General features: G+C 46.8%; 1 protein-coding gene and 1 pseudogene across 1 annotated transcript; both read right to left on the reverse strand.

Moving 5' to 3' along the window:
* LOC142258894 (uncharacterized) overlaps positions 1-9,442 on the reverse strand; it is a 36,634-nt pseudogene extending 27,192 nt beyond the window's left edge.
* LOC142258895 (uncharacterized) lies at positions 8,278-16,610 on the reverse strand. The gene is made up of 4 exons (XM_075331455.1): positions 16,594-16,610; positions 16,430-16,556; positions 16,142-16,232; positions 8,278-10,877 (listed from the first exon to the last, which is right to left on the reverse strand). The coding sequence occupies exons 1-4, from the start codon at positions 16,608-16,610 to the stop codon at positions 9,589-9,591; spliced, it is 1,524 nt and encodes a 507-aa protein (XP_075187570.1). The 3' UTR covers positions 8,278-9,588.
* Positions 16,611-18,838: the final 2,228 nt, after the last annotated feature.

Raw genomic sequence — 18,838 nt, forward strand, 5'->3', positions numbered from 1 at the left:
AGCAAAAAAAACAGCTAATTCCTAGCTGGCTTTCCGCTGTAATAGTGTAAGTCACTCTGTGACTCACACTATTATGACATTTCAGTGTATAGTGTGCGGGAACAGCGCATTCAGATCACTGCTGTATGTTTAATGGCGATCGCCATTTTTTTTTTTTTCCTTGTCTTCCTTCCCTAAGCGCGTGCGTGTAGTGGGGCGGGCCAGCATGTCAGCCAATCCCAGACACACACACAGCTAAGTGGACTTTTAGCCAGAGAAGCAATGGCATGTGTGATAGGATGTCCATGTCACATGTCCATGCATTATAAAACCGGACATTTTCCTCCAGCACGCCATTATCTGCCTTCTGCGTCCTTGGTGTCAGACATCACTGGCGCAGCTCCTATCGCAGATACTGCTCCATACACAGCGCTGGACAGCTTAGGGATAGCACTTTCTATCAGTCCTTTTAAGGGCTCATACCGGCAGGGTCAGAGCCATAGGTGACAGGTCCGTGAAAACAGAGTTTAACAGCTACACAAGATGACAGTGTCTGTGTAGCTAAGGTCAGGGATTTCCTCGCTGCATTTCCCCATTAGGAGGGATAGAAAGGCAGGCTTCCTTTCCTCTACCCAGACCCACAACGCTGCCACTGTACCCTCCTGCCCTTTGCACACTCAAACTCATTGTTACTAAGCCATTATACTAGCAACCACTGAGTGAACTTAGTGGCATCCTAAACGTGGCTGTTGGACTGCTGTATTGCCCCAGTAGTGCAAAGATATTTGCAGCACGTCTGCCTGCATTGCACACTCAAACTCATTGTTACTAAGCCATTATACTAGCAATTTATGCTGCCAGTTTAAGGGCCGTAGTTGCATTGTCAGGGATAATTATTCTTTATTATTCTGCTGTTAATAAAGCTAGACCACCGCTGCAATCTACACCACCTCTCAATTTTTACTACCACATTTTAAGTGCACAAACTTGTCGCAATCAACATGAGTGGCAAAATGACAGATGCTGGTGGAAAGGGGAAGAGACGTGTTGGAAAAGGAAAAAAAGAGTTTGTCCGTGGGGAAGGTGGCAAAGCTCCATTAACATCTGCTGAAGATAGACCATCTACCAGCAAAAGTAAGATGTCTACTACTTACCGTGGACAATCCGATGTGCTCCCTTTTTTACGGACACGAACAACAGGAACAAAGGTAGATGATGGCCAAAAAAGGAAAATGCTTGAATGGATCTCAAGTGGTCCAACAGGTGCCCTCTCAGCCACCTCAACTACCGCATCCAAAAAACACCAGTCCTCTGAGTTGTCATGCCAATCAAACTTGCTTTCTCCCAGCTCTGAAGTCTCCATCAGCCCTGCACAGTATGGTGGAAGTGAGATGGCTGAGTCTGCAGAGCTGTTCAGTCACACTATAGCCTGGGAATCAAAGGTCTGCTCCCAAGCTACAGTGAGTACAGACCAGGAAATGGTCTGCAGTGATGCCCAGAACCTTTGTGACTCTGATTCAGGCCGTGAGGACCAAGTTTCTGAGCATAATGTTGACCCTTTGTCACAAACTGTAACACCTGTGGTTATAGACAATGAGGAACATACTGATGACGATGAGACGCAGATCCCAGATTGGGATGACAACTTAAATATTCGGTCAGGGCAAGAAGAGGCTTGGTCTGAGGGTGAGGGGAGTGCAAACACAACAATTGATGAGGAAGTTCTAGATCCCACCTACTGTCAACCCACAGTCAGGCACTTGAGGAGGTCAACAGAGGCGGTGGAGGAGGATGCAACCGACGACAAAGTTACCTTGCGCCTTCCTGGACAGAGTCGGAGCACTGGTAGCACGTCTACAACTGCATCATCAGCCACCATTCTGCCTCTGAGCACTAGTCAGGGGGGCTCAGCAGGTCGCATGCCCTCTAAGCCTTGCCTAGCCTGGTCCTTTTTTGACATAGAAAAAGATCGCCCAAATTATGTGATGTGTAAAATTTGTCATGATTCTGTTAGTAGAGGTCAACACCTCAGCAGTTTGACAACTTCTTCCATGAATCGTCACATGAATAAATATCATAGGTCCCAGTGGGAAGATCACCGTGCTGCAATGCGGCCTAGCGGAGCGAACCATACACGGCCTGCCCCTTCCAGTGCATCCGCGCGCTCTTCATCTTCTAGGACTGTCGGGACAGCTGTCACACCTGGTTTTCCACGCACAACTTCCACCACTGTAACCGCAACAGGCAGTTTGCTTGGTAGGTCGTCAGTTGGTTTGGAAGGGGATACAAGTGCGTGTGTACAGCTCTCTCAGACATCGATAGCACAACGTTGGATGAAGGCAACATCATGTCTCCGACTGCACTTTCCTCACAAACCTTCATTTTTCCAGGGACACCCTACTCAACACCGTCTACACACAGCAGCCAGATCTCTGTCCCTCAGATGTGGACAAATAAAAGGCCATTTCCTGCGACCCATGACAAAGCTAAGAGGTTGACTTTATCCCACTGTAAGCTCTTGGCTACCGAAATGCTGCCTTTCCGCCTGGTGGACACACAGGATTTTAGAGACCTTATGTCTGTCGCTGTGCCCCAGTACCAGATGCCCAGTCGCCACTACTTCTCTAAGAAAGGTGTGCCCGCGCTACACCAGCATGTCGCACACAACATCACCGCTTCCTTGAGAAACTGTGTGTCAACGGGTGCATTTCACCACCGATACTTGTACCAGTAAGCATGGACAGGGACCTTACATGTCGCTGACTGGGCACTGGGTAACTATGGTGATAGATGGTGAAGGGTCTGCTGCACAAGTCTTGCCGTCCCCACGACTTGTGTGTCAATCCTCTGTCTGTCCAAGTTCCGCCACTGCTTCTGCCTCCTCCACCTCATCTGTGTCCTCCACCTCCGCCCCAAGCCTGCCTGGTCATGCCACCAGCGTTCTCACTGCGCAGAAGGAATCACGCACCCCTCATTACTATGCTGGCAGCAGAGCGCAGCGTCATCAGGCGGTCTTTAGCTTGACATGTCTTGGGAATAAGAGTCACACAGCTGAGGAGTTGTGGTCAGCTCTGCGGTCCGAGTTTAATAAATGGTTGTCTCCACTCAACCTGCAGCCTGGTAAGGCCGTGTGCGACAACAATGCTGCAAACCTGGGTGCGGCCCTTCGCCTGGGCAAGGTGACACACGTACCTTGTATGGCTCACGTGTTGAACCTTGTTGTCCAGCAATTTTTAACACACTATCCCGGCCTAGATGGCCTTCTGACCAGGGCACGAAAACTGTCTGCTCACTTCCGCCGTTCAAGCGCCGCAGCTGAGCAACTTGCATCGCTCCAGAAGTCTTTCAGCCTGCCGGTTCATTGCCTGAAATGCGATGTGCCGACACGCTGGAATTCGACTCTCCACATGTTACAGCGACTGTGGCAGCACCGCCGAGCCCTGGTGCAATACGTCATGACGTATAGCCTGGGCCAACGAGATGCAGAGGTGGGGCAGATCACCCTGATGGAGTGGTCTCAGATCAAGGACCTATGCACCCTTTTGCACAGTTTCGACATGGCGACGAATATGTTTAGCGCCGACAATGCCATTATCAGCATGACAATTCCAGTCATTTACATGCTGGAGCACACGCTAAACACTATTCGAAGTCAGGGGGTGGGACAACAGGAAGGGGAGGAACTACAGGAGGATTCATATGCGCAAGACACAACAACATCACCAATGTCCAGACGTTCATCATCACCAACGCGGCAGGCATGGGACCATGGGGAACAGGGATCAACAAGGGCGCATGGTAGCAGGCGAAATGTTGAGGAAGGTGCAGGAGAACATGAAGAGATGGAGGACGAACTGTCCATGGACATGGAAGACTCAGCGGATGAGGGAGACCTTGGTCAAATTTCAGTTGAAAGAGGTTGGGGGGAGATGTCAGAGGAAGAAAGAACGGTTAGCACCTCTATGCCACAAACACAGCATGGACTTGGTCCGCATGGCTGCGCAAGACACATGAGTGCCTTCTTGCTGCACTGCCTCCAACATGACCCTCGTATTGTCAAAATTAGAAGTGATGATGACTACTGGCTTGCCACACTATTAGATCCCCGGTACAAGTCCAAATTTTGTGACATAATTCCAGCCATAGAAAGGGACGCATGTATGCAGGAGTATCAGCAGAAGCTGTTACTCGATCTTAGCTCGGCTTTTCCACCAAACAACCGTGCAGGTGCAGGGAGTGAATCTCCCAGTTGTAACTTGACAAACATGGGACGGTCTCGTCATCTTCAACAGTCTACCCGTACCAGTAGCACCGTATCTGGTGCTGGTAACAGCAATTTTATTGAATCTTTTCATAATTTTTTTATACCCTCCTTTGCAAGGCCACCAGAGACAACAAGTCTGACACATAGTCAAAGGCTGGAGAGGATGATACAGGAGTATCTCCAATTGAACATCGATGCCATTACTTTGCAAATGGAGCCTTGCTCATTTTCGGCTTCAAATCTTGAAAAATGGCCAGAGCTCTCTACTTACGCCTTGGAGATTTTGTCGTGTCCAGCTGCCAGCGTTGTCTCTGAACGTGTCTTCAGTGCTGCTGGGTGTGTGCTGACAGATAAGCGCACGCGTCTGTCCAGTGACAATGTGGACAGACTAACGTTCATCAAAATGAACAAGTCATGGATCCACAAGGAATTTACTACCCCTGTGTCATCCTGGGGAGAGTAAATGCTTGTGTATTTTGAATGTGCTTGATGCAAATCTAGCTGTGAAGTGTACAACTAGGGCACAAGTGCTGCCACTGATGGGGTGTCTGTGTGGCCCAATTTTTGGAAAAAAGGGAAACTCTTCTTGGAGTAACCCTTGCTTACATTGTTTTTAAAAATGATCCAAGATGTACAGAGCTGGGATCAGGAAAGACTTTGCTACCTACCCCGGTGTCATCCTGGGGACGGTTAAGTATGGCGTATTTTTGAATGTGCTTGATGCAAATCTAGCTGTGAAGTGTACAACTGGGGCATAAGTGCTGCCACTGAAGGGGTGGGTGTGTGTGTGGCCCAATTTTTGGAAAAAAGGGAGCCTCCGCTTGGAGTCACCTTGCGGTGTTTTACATGATTTTAGAAGGGCGTGCCATGCCTATATCTCTGTCTCCTCCTCTTTTTCCTTGTCCTGATCTTTTGTTTTCGCATGAGTATATGTCCTTGTCACTTTCTCATGTGTTTGTGTTGTGTTGTGAGTTGTTTGTCACCTTTTGGACACCTTTGAGGGTGTTTTCTAGGTGTTTTTATGTGTTTGTGATTGCCTGCCATTGTTTCCTATGCGGTTCGAGTTCGGTTCGTCGAACGTTCGCCGAACCGAACTCGAACGAGACGCCCGTTCGGCGAACCGAACTGGAGCCGAACCGCGACAGGTTCGCTCATCTCTACTTAAGAGGAAATTTTGTCTTTCAAAACTCCATAAAACGATGTCATTGAACTCCTTTATAGACAAGGATGAATGCATCAATGAAGACAAAATTAATTTGCTCACCAACAATCTCCACCTGAAAGAAACCAAAATTCAAACATTACAAGAAATAATTAAATTACACCTCCCTTATACCTCCACATCCTCACCAGACCCACCAATACTTACATTTTTCCTAGACACAAAAGGAAACGAAAAAATAATAGCCAAAATAAATAAAAATTTAACCCAAAAGAATGACACCACAAATTACATAAATATATGGGAAACAGAATTGAATACAAGGTTCCTCCCTGATGAAATCCATACAATCTTCAGAAACACCTACTCTCTCACACCCTCAGCAAGATTTCAAGAACTGAACTATAAAATAACTTCAAGGTGGCACAAAACCCCAGTTCTACTAAATAAAATAGATGGATCAATCTCCCCGCTTTGCTGGAGATGCAAAACTGAAAACGGCACCTTATTAACAATATGGCTAGAATGTCCAAAAATCTATAGCTTCTGGGAGAAAATCCAAGACCTTATAAAGAAAATTTTCAAGGTCGAAACACCCCTAACCAAAGGTTTATCTTAACTTAGATCCCTCAGGTTCATTACTTATGAAAGACTCTCTGTTACCGCAGGTGCTAAACGCTGGAAAAGTAGCCATTGCAAGACATTGGAAAAGTGAAGAACCTGCCTCACAAAGTGAGTGGTTCAAAGAAACAAAACCAAATAGGTATTTATGAGAGAATCAGACTATCAAAACTCAAAAAGGGAAAAACCCTGAATGACTGGACTACATGGTTAATCCCTTCACGACCGTGGACTGATCTATCCGTCATGGAGCGTGTTACGTTAAGCCCCGCCCCCTGCCGCGGGCATGGTGCGGCGATCGGTGCACATATCAGCTGTTTTCAAAAGCTGACATGTGTGCCTGCATGTTACGAGTGGAATCGCATTCCACCCGTAACATGAACCCCTTACATCTCGCTGCCAAAGTCTGGCAGTGAGATGTATATACGCGCGGTGAAGATTTTCACTTACCGCCGCCCCCTGTAAGTCACGTGAGTGATCACGTGACGTCCGGTGGTTGCCATGGTAGCTCAGAATCATGTGATGACGCCTGTAGCTATGACGAGTCACTTTCATTTTCACCTGGCCCGGAGGCCAGTGAAGCAGGAAGTGACCGTATCTGCTGTTTACAGCTGTATAGCTGTGATCAGCAGATAGATCGGATTGCTGATCGCTATAGCCCCCTAAGGGGAATAGTAAAATTTAAACAAAAAAAAAAAAAAAAATCTAAAAGTTCAAATCACCCCCCTTTCTCCCCATTGAAAATTAAAGGGTTAAAAAAAAAATAAAATACACATTTGGTATCGCCGCGTTCAGAAATGCCCGATCAAAATATAAAATCAATTAATCTGATTAGTAAACGGCGTAGTGGCAAAAAAATTCCAAACGCCAAAATTACGTTTTTTGGTCGCCGCAAGTTTTACGCAAAATGCAATAACAGGCGATCAAACGTAGCATCTGCGCAAAAATGGTACCATTAGAAACGTCATCTTGAGATGCAAAAAATAAGCCGTCACGGAGCCATAGATCCCGAAAAATGAGAACACTACGGGTTTCGGAACATGGCGCAAAATGTATGCCACTTTTATTGGACAAGCTTGTGAATTTTTTTTAACCCCTTAGATACAAGATAACCTATACATGTTTGGTGTCTACAAACTCGCACCGACCTCCAGCATCATACCTACACATCAGTTTTACCTTATAGTGAACGCCGTGAATAAAACATCCCAAAAACTATTGTACCATCACACTTTTTTTGCAGTTTTTCCACACTTGGAATTTTTTTGCTGTTTTCCAGTACACCATATGGTAAAACGTATGGTTTCATTTAAAAGTACAACTTGTCCCGCAAAAAACAAGCCCTCATATGGCAAGATTGACGGAAAAATAAAAAGGTTACGGCTCTCGGAAGAAGGGGAGCAAAAAACAAAAACGCAAAAACGGAAAGTGCTCTGGGGCTAAAGTGGTTAAATATACCTGAAACTTACTGAATTATGGGGTAGATGATATCTAATGTAAATTATATTGTAAGATGTTAAGCCTATAAGACTGAGATCTATTGAGAGCTATTCTATTAACCTATCAAAACATTCACTTGAGAACCAGCAGGACTTTTATCACCTCCTCATAACTACACCTTCCCCACTCATTTTCCAATTTTCCCCCACTCTTATCCCCCTCCCCGCTCTTTTTTCTCCTTTCGTTTTTTTTTTCTTCCCTTTATATACACCTACTCCCTTGCCTTACCAGCAGATTAATGTATTGTTAAGCTGCACTATAATGTTACTGACATTGTTTGACATCTGTTACCAAGGGAAATGTTAATGGTGTACATCTGTCATTTATGTTGTATCTTAAACTTATAAATAAAGAATATACAAAAAAAATTTGGATTTAAAATCATAGAAAATGTAATCAAGCACCTCATGTGGAGGAGTGAACAGCCGAGGAAAGGAAGGAAAAGGACGAGGAATTCATATTGTCTAATAAAAAGGCCAAGAGTATAGGCTGAAATTATGTCAGGCCTTACAGAGGAATAATGGATATACTTTGGAAAACATCAGCAAACAGTTAAAGCTTTGTTAGTGAGAAATTGCAGTAATAAGAGTATTGTATCCAAGATATTTAATGCCATAATGAGGGAACAGGTTGGGCGACCTCTGCTCCAGCAAAAAGGAAATGGAGGAAGCAGGAATGAAGAACATTAGTTTAGATACTCAGACTTAATTGGAAAAATGTTTTGTGTGTCCGGGTATTGCAACAATTCAGTAAGTATTTACAATCAAAGTCCCCTTAGAACCTATAGTATGTGTATTGGGAAATAGAGAAGGGGTCAGTTCCCAATGATGAGGAAAAAAACTACTAAACTTAGTGGAAAGTGATAATAAAAACTCGATCACATCAGATGTTCCCACAAAGAAGGAATGGATGGTAGATGGAAATAATAATTTGTAATATGAACACGTTTATTATTGTAGTATAGAGAAGATACAGACATTGTTCAGACATGGAGATTGTGCGCTGAAAGGGGTACTTTACACGCTGCGACATCGCTAGCGGTTGCTAGCGATGTCGAGCGCAATAGCTCCCGCCCCCGTTGCTCGTGTGACATTTGGTGCTCGCTGCCGTAGCAAACATTATCGCTACGGCAACGTCACACGCACATACCTGGTCAACGACGTCGCTGTGGCCGCCGAACAATCCCTCCCTCAAGGGGGAGGTGCGTCCGGCGTCATAGCGACGTCACTGCGGCGTCACTAAGCGGCCGGCCAATAGAAGCGGAGGGGCAGAGATGAGCGGGACGTAACATCCCGCCCACCTCCTTTCTTCCTCATTGCCGGTGGACGCAGGTAAGGAGATGATCGTCACTCCCGCGGTGTCACACATAGCAATGTGTGCTGCCACAGGAACGACGACCAACATCGTACCGGTGGCAGCAGCGATATTAAGGAAATGAACGACGTGTCAACGATCACCGTTTTGGAACGATTTTGCGATCGTTGATCGTAGCTCATTAGTGTTACACGCTGCGATGTTACGACCGGCGCCGGATTTGCGTCACTAATGACATGACCCTGACAATATATCAGTAGCGATGTCGCAACGTGTAAAGTACCCCTAACTATAATGAATGGCAGATCGCTGAGATTGGGAGTTAGGAGGAAAAGAGAGGAGGAATGTTAGGTATTTTGGGGGGAGGTTTGCAATATTCTTCTCCATATAGTGAATATATAACAATGTGAAATGGTCAATGCACATCGAATATTGCATTTTATTAGATTTTTCGAAAAGACGTTTATTAGTAACTGTATATATTATAATTCTAATGTAACTTCTAACGTGCTTTCCCTTTCTTGTTTACTTACTTGCCTTTACTTTGACTGTCTCCTTTGTATTTTCTTGTTCAGTTTGTCAAATCTATATTTTCTCCCCATGTGAGCTTTTCTTAGTGGTCAACAAATTATAATTTAACTAAAACATTTTTCACCTTCTAGGTGTGATAATGGCTTCTACCCTTGTGAGTTTTCTGATGTTTAAAAAGATGCACTTTGTGTGTAAAGTATTTCCATCATTCTAAACATTACAAGGGTTTCTGCCCTGTGTGAGTTCTTTGGTGTATAGCAAGACTTGACTTGCGTGCAAAACACTTCCCACATTTTGAACATGAAAAAGGCTTCTCCCCTGTGTGAGTTCTTTGGTGTTTAACATGATGTGATTTATCTGCAAAACATCTACCACATTCTGAACATGAAAAAGGCTTCTCCCCCGTATGAGTTCTCTGATGTGTAACAAAATTTGATTTATATGCAAAACATTTCCTACATTCTGAACAGGAATATGGCTTCTCCCCTGTGTGAGTTCTCTGGTGCATAACAAGATGTGATTTTTGGGTAAAACATTTCCCACATTTTGAACATGAAAAAGGCTTCTCCCCTGTGTGAGTTCTTTGGTGTTTAACATGATGTGATTGATCTGCAAAACATCTACCACATTCTGAACATGAAAAAGGCTTCTCCCCCGTATGAGTTCTCTGATGTGTAACAAAATTTGATTTATGTGCAAAACATTTCCTACATTCTGAACAGGAATATGGCTTCTCCCCTGTGTGAGTTCTCTGGTGCATAACAAGATGTGATTTTTGGGTAAAACATTTCCCACATTCTGAACAGGAATATGGTTTCTCCCCTGTGTGAGTTCTCTGATGTCTAACAAATTGTGAGTTATCTGCAAAACATCTCCCACATCCTGAACATGAAAAAGGCTTCTCCCCCGTGTGAGTTCTCTGATGTGTAACAAATTCTGATTTACGTGCAAAACATTTCCCACATTCGGAACATGAATATGGCTTCACCCCTGTATGAGTTCTCTGGTGTGTAACAAGATGTGATTTTTGGTAAAAGCATTTCCCACATTCTGAACATAAATATGGCTTCTCCCCCATGTGAGTTCTCTGATGTGCAACAAAATATGATTTACGTGCAAAACATTTCCCACATTCTGAACATGAAAAAGGCTTCTCCCCTGTGTGAGGTCTCTGGTAACTAACAGATTCTGAAGAAAATCTTTTCTTTCCTGTGTGATTTTTTTTCTGGATTTTTTGATATTCTAAAGTTGAAAATGACTTCTTTGCTGTAAGAGCACTTTGATTTTTAGTGCCTCTTTTGTTACATTTATTTTTCTTAATAGTCTTTGATGAATCAGAAGGTAAGACTTGTTTAAGAGAATCAGATGATAAATCTTTGCTGTGAAGGGATGATGGTATACCTGGAGTAATGGCATTCACTTCAGTTATATCTTGTGGGATATTAGGGTCATCTGATTTAAAAATTGAAGATGTCAGTTGTGCCTCTAATCTCCTGGTACAGTCATCTGCCAAGAATAAAAAATATTATATATATTATAATATATTCAAATTTAAGGATATAATTTATAAAATAGTTTTTAATTTTGTTACTGGCATTTCCACACTGTCTTGCATTCTTTCCCCGGTGAAGACGGCGGCACACTTACCCTTCTGATGGCCTACCCTTGGCTTCCATGTTCCCAGTCCCTGCCGCAGTCTTGCATGGCCTGTGCAGAACTCTTAGGAGCGCAATTAGGTGGCATGCATCCATTCCTAAAGGGCAAGCCTAGTGACTCATCATATGGCTAAGAGGCACTAGCTATTTAAAGGCATCCTCCCCCTATGGGAGGTGCCTAGGCAACTTAGTCCATCCTTGGAGATGCATTGCCAAATTGACAGGTCCTATTCCATTTGCTGAGTCTTATGCTGTGTCTGCTAACATGTGTCTGTATCTTAGTATCTGCTGTGCCCACTGTACCTGTTGCATCTATCTATATCAGCTGTGCCTACCATACCTGCTGCATTTATTTATAGCAGCTGTGCCTGCCATATCTGCTGCACCTGCTTACACCAGCCATCCAATCTGCATCCGACCACATTAGAGAATGTCAGTATCCAATACTTGACCAGTGGGGTCAGTGGTTGTAGTACCCGGACTCCCTGGAGTTTCACCTGGCGTCTACCTTCCAGCACAAGCCTATCCTCGCAATCAGAGGCTCTAGTCAAAATGAGGTAGTTGTTTAGTTACGGCTCTTCTGGTTAAGCTGGTGCTGCGGCCCAGTGGTCCTACTCCCGCAGGCACCCATAAGCATAATAGTTTGCCCAGACCATGGATCCCACTGGCTCCATAACTCCTAAGCTTGCAAGTATACAGCAAAACATGGTCCATCAACGGGAGCAACAAGACCAGATCCTGACCTACTTGCCGTCAGTGGGCACCCGCTTGCAAGCATTGACACGAACATCTCCACCCGATCCTGTCCCAGCTGTAGTCGCCGCCCTGGCAGCATATTCAGCTCCAAGCTTTGGACCTCATCTGTCGCAACAAAGTCTTTAACGCAAAAGGCATTCTTGTTATGAAAAAGGTGAAATGTAAAGCCCTCTTTTAGGATGATTGGATTGTGTTTGGTCCTGAAGGAGAATATTAATGCCCCTCTTTTCTTGAAGATTCCTTAAAGTCGTAGAAGAGGGAAGTGCTGTAAGGAGAGGGTACTGTGATACTGTTACCAGCATGCCAGCACTGTCCTGCCACCTTTCTCCGGCAGGGATGCCGTCACACTCACCCTTCCAGCTATCTAGAAATAGCTTTCGTGTTCCCTGTCCCAGTCTCCCAGGGCCTGCATATGCCATGCAGGTCTCCTTGGAGCACTCCCATGGTATGGACAAGTGCATACTTATTCTTAAAGTACCTGTGTGCCCTAACCCAGAAGGGTCTCTCAGCCTATGGCTGAGAGGCACTAGGTATTTAAGGCATCCTCTCCCTATGGGAGGTGCCTGGGTAATGTGGTCTATCTTTAGAGACGAGTTTCTAGTTGTCAGGTCCCATTACATTTGCAGACTCTTATGCTGTGTGTGTAAACATGTGTCTGTATCCTAGTATCCACTGTGCCCGACGGACTTGTTGTATCTATCTATCTATCTATACCATTTTTGACTGTCAGTATCGTATCCCCATCCCCAGGGGTCAGTTGTCGCAGTACCAGGACTACATGCAATGACACCAGGCGGCTACCTTTAAGCCCCAGCCTATCCTCAACATCAGAGGCTCTAGTGAAGATGATGTAGGCAATTAGTTACACCCCTCCTGGTTGACCCAATGCTGAGGCCCAGTGGGTCCACTCCCAAGTTATATAAATTGTAATTTACTAAAAAAAACAAAAAACGTTTACAATCTAACAGTAGACCTCAGAGCAGGAACCAGTAGATCATGATGTTCAACCCTCTTTGTTCATTTTGCCTCCCGTATATTTGAATAATAATCAATCAAATAATATTCTGTAGGACAAAATTATACAGAACTGCTACTAAAAAAATTGAGGATTTCCACAATGGTTATAGCTGAAAGACTCTTGATTATACAGAGATATGGCTTCTGTAGAGTCAAAATAGTCATTTACACTAAAGCAGAATACGGTAAATGCTATTCACTGACTATATGTTGTGGTATCACTATTTGTTTTAAGACCTTCCAAATGCAATGTTTGATCACTTCTAATTCTTTTACATTTTTGGAGAATTTTAGTTTTTTTTAAATAAATGGAAAACAAATAAAACTCACATTACAGCTAAGATAAAGTAGAATATGCCACAGAAACAAATCTCAGACACTGGGATCAGATTCAGAATTACAAAGGTGTTATCATGTAAAGCGACAGATGTCAGATTGGAGAAATGGGGCCTGGATAGGAGAAGAAAACTGGCTGCAGTGGAAAGCCATGAAATAAGAGCGGCTTTGGTACTAACTACTATAGAGAAAACTGTACCCCCAGTGTCATTATCATTATCCTGTACCCCCAGTGTCATTATCATTATCATGTACCCCCAGTGTCATTATCATTATCCTGTACCCCCAGTGTCATTACCCTATACCCCCAGTGTCAGTGTCATTACCCTATACCCCCAGTGTCATGCTGTACCCCCAGTGTCAGTACCCTGTACCCCCAGTGTCAGTACCCTGTACCCCCAGTGTCAGTGTCATTATCCTGTGCCCCCCGTGTCAGTGTCATTATCCTGTACCCCTTATGTCAGTGTCATTATCCTGTACCCCCAGTGTCATGCTGTACCCCCAGTGTCAGTACCCTGTACCCCCAGTGTCATTATCCTGTACCCCCAGTGTCAGTACCCTGTACCCCCAGTGTCAGTGTCATTATCCTGTACCCCCAGTGTCAGTGTCATTATCCTGTACCCCCAGTGTCAGTGTCATTATCCTGTACCCCCAGTGTCATTGCTATTATCTTAGGCTAAATGTCATTACTTTTCAGGGGGCCTCTATATGTGATGATAGTACAGGAGGAGCTTCAGTATAAATACTGTATATGTAAAAGAAAAAAAAAATGCCTGATCTGTCTATAGAGCAGTGTGGTCAGAATACACAGGACTAGTAAAGGGTTTATTCTATATGTAAAACCTAGTTTAGAAACTATAGTGAAGACAAATTTTCACCAGAGTCTCCAAATGGAAAAGTGTATTGGGTGGTAATGCTTCACACCTCCACATACTGACTCTTAGGGGCACTTTGCACACTACGACATCGCACGTGCGATGTCGGAGGGGTCAAATCGAAAGTGAAGCACATCCGGCATCGCACTCGACATCGTAGTGTGTAAATCCTAGATGATACGATTACCGAGCGCAAAAGCGTCGTAATCGTATGATCGGTGTAGTGTCTGGGAAATCCATAATTACATTGCAGCGACAAGTACGATGTTGTTCCTCATTCTTGCGGCAGCACACATCGCTGTGTATGAAGCCGCATGAGCGAGGAACATCACCTTACCTGCGTCCCGGCTGCAATGAGAAGGAAGGAGGTGGGCAGGATGTTTACGTCCCGCACATCTCCGCCCCTCCGCTCCTATTTGTCGCCTGCCGTGTGACGTCGCAGTGACGCCGCACGACCCGCCTCCTTAGGAAGGAGGCGGTTCGCCGGCCAGTGTGACGTCGCAGGGCGGGTGAGTGCATGTGAAGCTGCCGTAGCGATAATGTTTGCTACGGCAGCAATCACATGATATCACACCTACGACGGGGGCGGGAACTATCGCGCTCGGCATCGCAAGCATCGGCTTGCAATGTCGTTGTGTGCAAAGTGCCCCTTAGGGTATGTGCCCACGATCAGGACTCCCCGCAGTGGGTCCTGACCTGCGGGGCCGCGCGTCTCCTCCGCAGGAGACCGCACCTCTCAGTACCCACAATCAGGGTTCAGTGCGCTGCGGTCTTTCACTTGTGTTCTCCCTACGGAGGAGCATGCGATTACGCAGCAAACAATTGACATGCTGCGGTCTAGAAAGAAGATCCGCAGGTCAGTGTTTGCTACGGAAAAAAGAATCACATTGGGCACGGGATTTCTAGAAATCCATCCACTGTGCTTGTACTTACAACGCAGCGTTTTGGATGCAGCTGAACCATGCTACAGCCAACATGCTGCAAACACTGATCGTGGACGGCTGGGCACGCACCCTTACAGGGGATTTCCCAGATAGATGGCGGCAGAGGGGGATTAATGTTAGTAAATGTTTCCATATGAAAATGCTGGATAACGTTCTGCTTCTCTTTGATTATTGTTTGGCTGATGGACTCGGTGGTTTCCTAGGACAAGGAACGTCCGTGTGTAAGAAAAACTGCGACTGACTGTAAATAACAGATTCCATTATTAACTACAATAAATAAGAGGCTACAAGAAATCCTGCGCTATCTGCAGGCACAGGACAGGGCTCTTCTGCGCTATCTGCAGGCACAGGACAGGGCTCTTCTGCGCACTGTGGAGTTTGTGAAAAGGCGCATGTTATACTGAGAGAAGCCGAAAATGTACAAGTAATACAAATGTTTATGGTAGCTATAGTGTGGGCCCCTAGAGGCAATTTACCTGGTAGGCCCCTCACACCCCAGTCCGACCGTGCCCCTATCAGCACATTCAGGAGAAGGGAGAGAAGGAAGATCCATCAATAAGAGGCTGAGATTCTAGGAAGAAGATGCAGTCATTGCTCTCAGTGGAGAAACAATAAGAATCTTGTAGTTATGATACTTATTAATGGAGAATAAAGATAAAATAAATGATGTTAGAAAGCAAGCTTTCCAGACTACTGAGGTCTCTTCATCAACTACAAGATCATTAGTTTCTCCCACTGAGAGCAATTAATCTTTATTCACCTGGAGAACACGGCACCAAACTAAGAATCTAGGACGTCACCAGCATCATTACCCTCCGCTTTCTCTTAGGGGTCCACCATACAGATTAGATTCTTCTTCCCATGATTTTCTAAGTTGTCTGCACAATCTACGTACACTGTCATTTGGCTTTGCAGATTAGAGATCTGGGCAGCGAAGGGTTAATGTCTTCTAATTTCAGGGGATAGGATGGATCCTACCTGTAAGATCTGGCTGATACAGATCTCACTCCAACAGAAGGGCGTCAATGCCCAAAATAATGGGGACAGTTTTGGGTGGAGGAGCATGTGGTGGTCTAGCAGCAGAATGGTGACCATTGATATGGCCGGACTACAACCCTGATAAAGCAGCCACAGCCGGAGACTGAGAAGAATCTGTGACTTCTCTGCATTTAGTGGTCACTACTCACCTGGGCGGTTATCTGTAGGAATCTCCTCTTTACTCCGCTCTTCACCCCTCACATATGTCTCTGTAGTATTAATATGGGGCAGATCTTCACCCTGAAACAAATATTGTAAAAGTCACAGACAGATGGAGAAGTCCCATCTATGATCAGCTCTAATCCTGCCATCTCCACCGCTCTCATTACACAAGTATAACACATATAATACTGGAGGATAAAACAAGACTGAGCACAAGACCTTCACAGCCGTCTACACATCATAGGGAGATTTCATGGCACCTTCTCTCCATCTACCTGATGATCCTGAGGAACATCGGGGTCTTCTTGTTTACAGTCCTGTGAGAGAAGAGGACGGGGACATCTCTCTGGTGTTGTCCTCTTACTGGATAGACCTGGAGGAGACACATACAGGTGTGACGCCCTGGGCAAGCCAGGGGTCACAGGTCATCACACCCTACACCCCAGTTAGGAACATCAAGGCTACCAAAATCCTTGTTGCCTTCCTCCAGGGGCTCATGTTCACACCAGGGGGTGGGCCAGGCGGTTGGCTCCACCCACCGAGGAGTACACAGCCCTGCAGGCGGGAGAACCAGGCAGTGCAGTTTAGGGAAGTGAAGTAGAAGGAAGTAGCAGTGGAGCAAAGGAGAAAAGCTGAAGTGACAGAAAAAGTGAGAGTAGTAAAGCCTGAAGTTGGTCCGGCTGTGTGCCCGGACAGTGTCAGCAAGGTCAGCAGACGGCGGTGACTGTCTGGAGGGGTGATTGCTCGGAGGTTGCTGGAAGGACCGCGGACGGGTAGTGACCCGGCGGTCTGGAGCAGTATACGAAGAACAGTCAGGACCAGGGCAGGGGCCTCTCAGACCCCGGCAAGGGTAGGAGTCGCCATAAATTTGCCAAATCCGTCAGTGAAGGGGACGTCTGTCTCCAAACAACCAAGTCCCGATTGAAGGCAACAGTCTGACCGTTACAGAGACACCGCCATCGCCAGGGCACCAGTTTCTCAGGGCCAGCGTCTGCGGGCAAAGTAGGGCTCCTCCGGCCCATATCCAAGCCGGGGAGTGGGTTACCGGTGGGAACCCATCGCAACCATTATCATCATAGGTGCAGGACAGAGGGACCGTCACCGTCACCTACTGGGGAAAGCAAGTGCAGCCGTCCGTGGGAACTGTCTTTCCAGCCGTGTGTTTTACCGAGAACTGTGTCATCGCCTCAGGCTGAGTGAGTACCACAGTGCCGCAAGGCACAGCGCTGCCCCCGCGTCCCTGCGCCCACCAAGCCCTGCATCTCCCACCTCATCACTGGGCCCCAGGATCACCAACCCCTACCCACGGAGGGGCAACACAACAACTGGCTGCTCCATACCATCCTTCCCGGGATCCCCATACAGAGCAGCGGTGGTGCCAACAAATCACCACAACCGTGGGTGGCGTCACAGACAATAAACCATCCCCACACCCAAAAACCCCCTTTCACTCACGGGCGAGGAGCGCCGCTCGAGTCCCCGGGATCCGGCCCATCGCTCGAGCCACCGAGCAGCGGCAGCAGCAAGCCGCGGCAGCCGGACCCGAGTAGCAGTGGGAGAGCGCAGCGTCCCTTCCTCCGCCCGTGACACAGGGACTGAATTCATTCCTTACATACAGATAATTATAGGCCGTGTGTATTTAGTCCTATTACCTGGTGATGTGAGGGGCTGGGGAACCTCCATCATGACGTCCTTGTACAGATCTGTGTGTCCTTCTAAATACTCCCACTCCTCCATGGAGAAATAGACGGTGACGTCCTGACACCTCATAGGAACCTGACACATACAATGATAGCGTCACCCCCGATCCCTTCATAGCGTTACTGTATAATGTCCCAGCATTCCCAGCAGTGCCACCTCTCCAGTCAGCAGCTCAATCATCTTGTAGGTGAGCTCTAGGATCTTCTGGTCATTGATGTCCTCATGTATCGGGGGGTGAGGTGGAGTCCCCGTGATTGGGCTCAGGGGTCTTCCCCATCCCTCAGACACAGGGGCCTGACAGCGCTCACTAGAGGTCTTCTTCACTACTGTGTAATCCTGGTTATGGGGAGACACAGTAATAAATCTCACTCCAGACATTTCCAGAGTCCTCACCTCTCCAGTTCTGTCCATCTGTTATTCCCATAGATAAGAATGATGTAATGTGACGTCATCAGAATCTCTCACCTCTCCAGTAAGCCGGAAGAGGATCTCTAGGGTGAGGTGTAATCATACCTCCCAACTTTTAAAGAAGGAAAAGAGGGACAAAGTTTGCGGCGCGCGTAGCGCGCCGCGGCAAATTTTTAGGCCACGCCCCCCTAACCACACCCATTTCACAGTCACGCCCATATCCACTCCCCATCCACACCCATTCAGCACAAACACGCAGGCAGCCGGCGGGCCTCCAGCACGGACACGCAGGCAGCCAGCGGGCCTCCAGCACGGACACGCAGGCAGCCGGCGGGCCTCCAGCACGGACACGCAGGCAGCCGGCGGGCCTCCAGCACGGACACGCAGGCAGCCGGCGGGCCTCCAGCACGGACACGCAGGCAGCCGGCGGGCCTCCAGCACGGACACGCAGGCAGCCGGCGGGCCTCCAGCACGGACACGCAGGCAGCCGGCGGGCCTCCAGCACGGACACGCAGGCAGCCGGCGGGCCTCCAGCACGGACACGCAGGCAGCCGGCGGGCCTCCAGCACGGACAC

The sequence above is a fragment of the Anomaloglossus baeobatrachus genome (assembly GCF_048569485.1).
Source record: "Anomaloglossus baeobatrachus isolate aAnoBae1 chromosome 5 unlocalized genomic scaffold, aAnoBae1.hap1 SUPER_5_unloc_17, whole genome shotgun sequence".
NCBI lineage: Eukaryota > Metazoa > Chordata > Amphibia > Anura > Aromobatidae > Anomaloglossus > Anomaloglossus baeobatrachus.

Bases quoted from the DNA above. Each gene is read 5' to 3' on its own strand.
- LOC142258895 (XM_075331455.1), bottom strand. The intron at 16,233-16,429 runs GTAGATGGAGAG...TATTTGTTTCAG, and splicing joins ATGTTCCTCAGGATCATCAG to GGTGAAGATCTGCCCCATAT. The intron at 10,878-16,141 runs GTGAGTAGTGAC...TATTCTTGGCAG, and splicing joins TCCTACAGATAACCGCCCAG to ATGACTGTACCAGGAGATTA.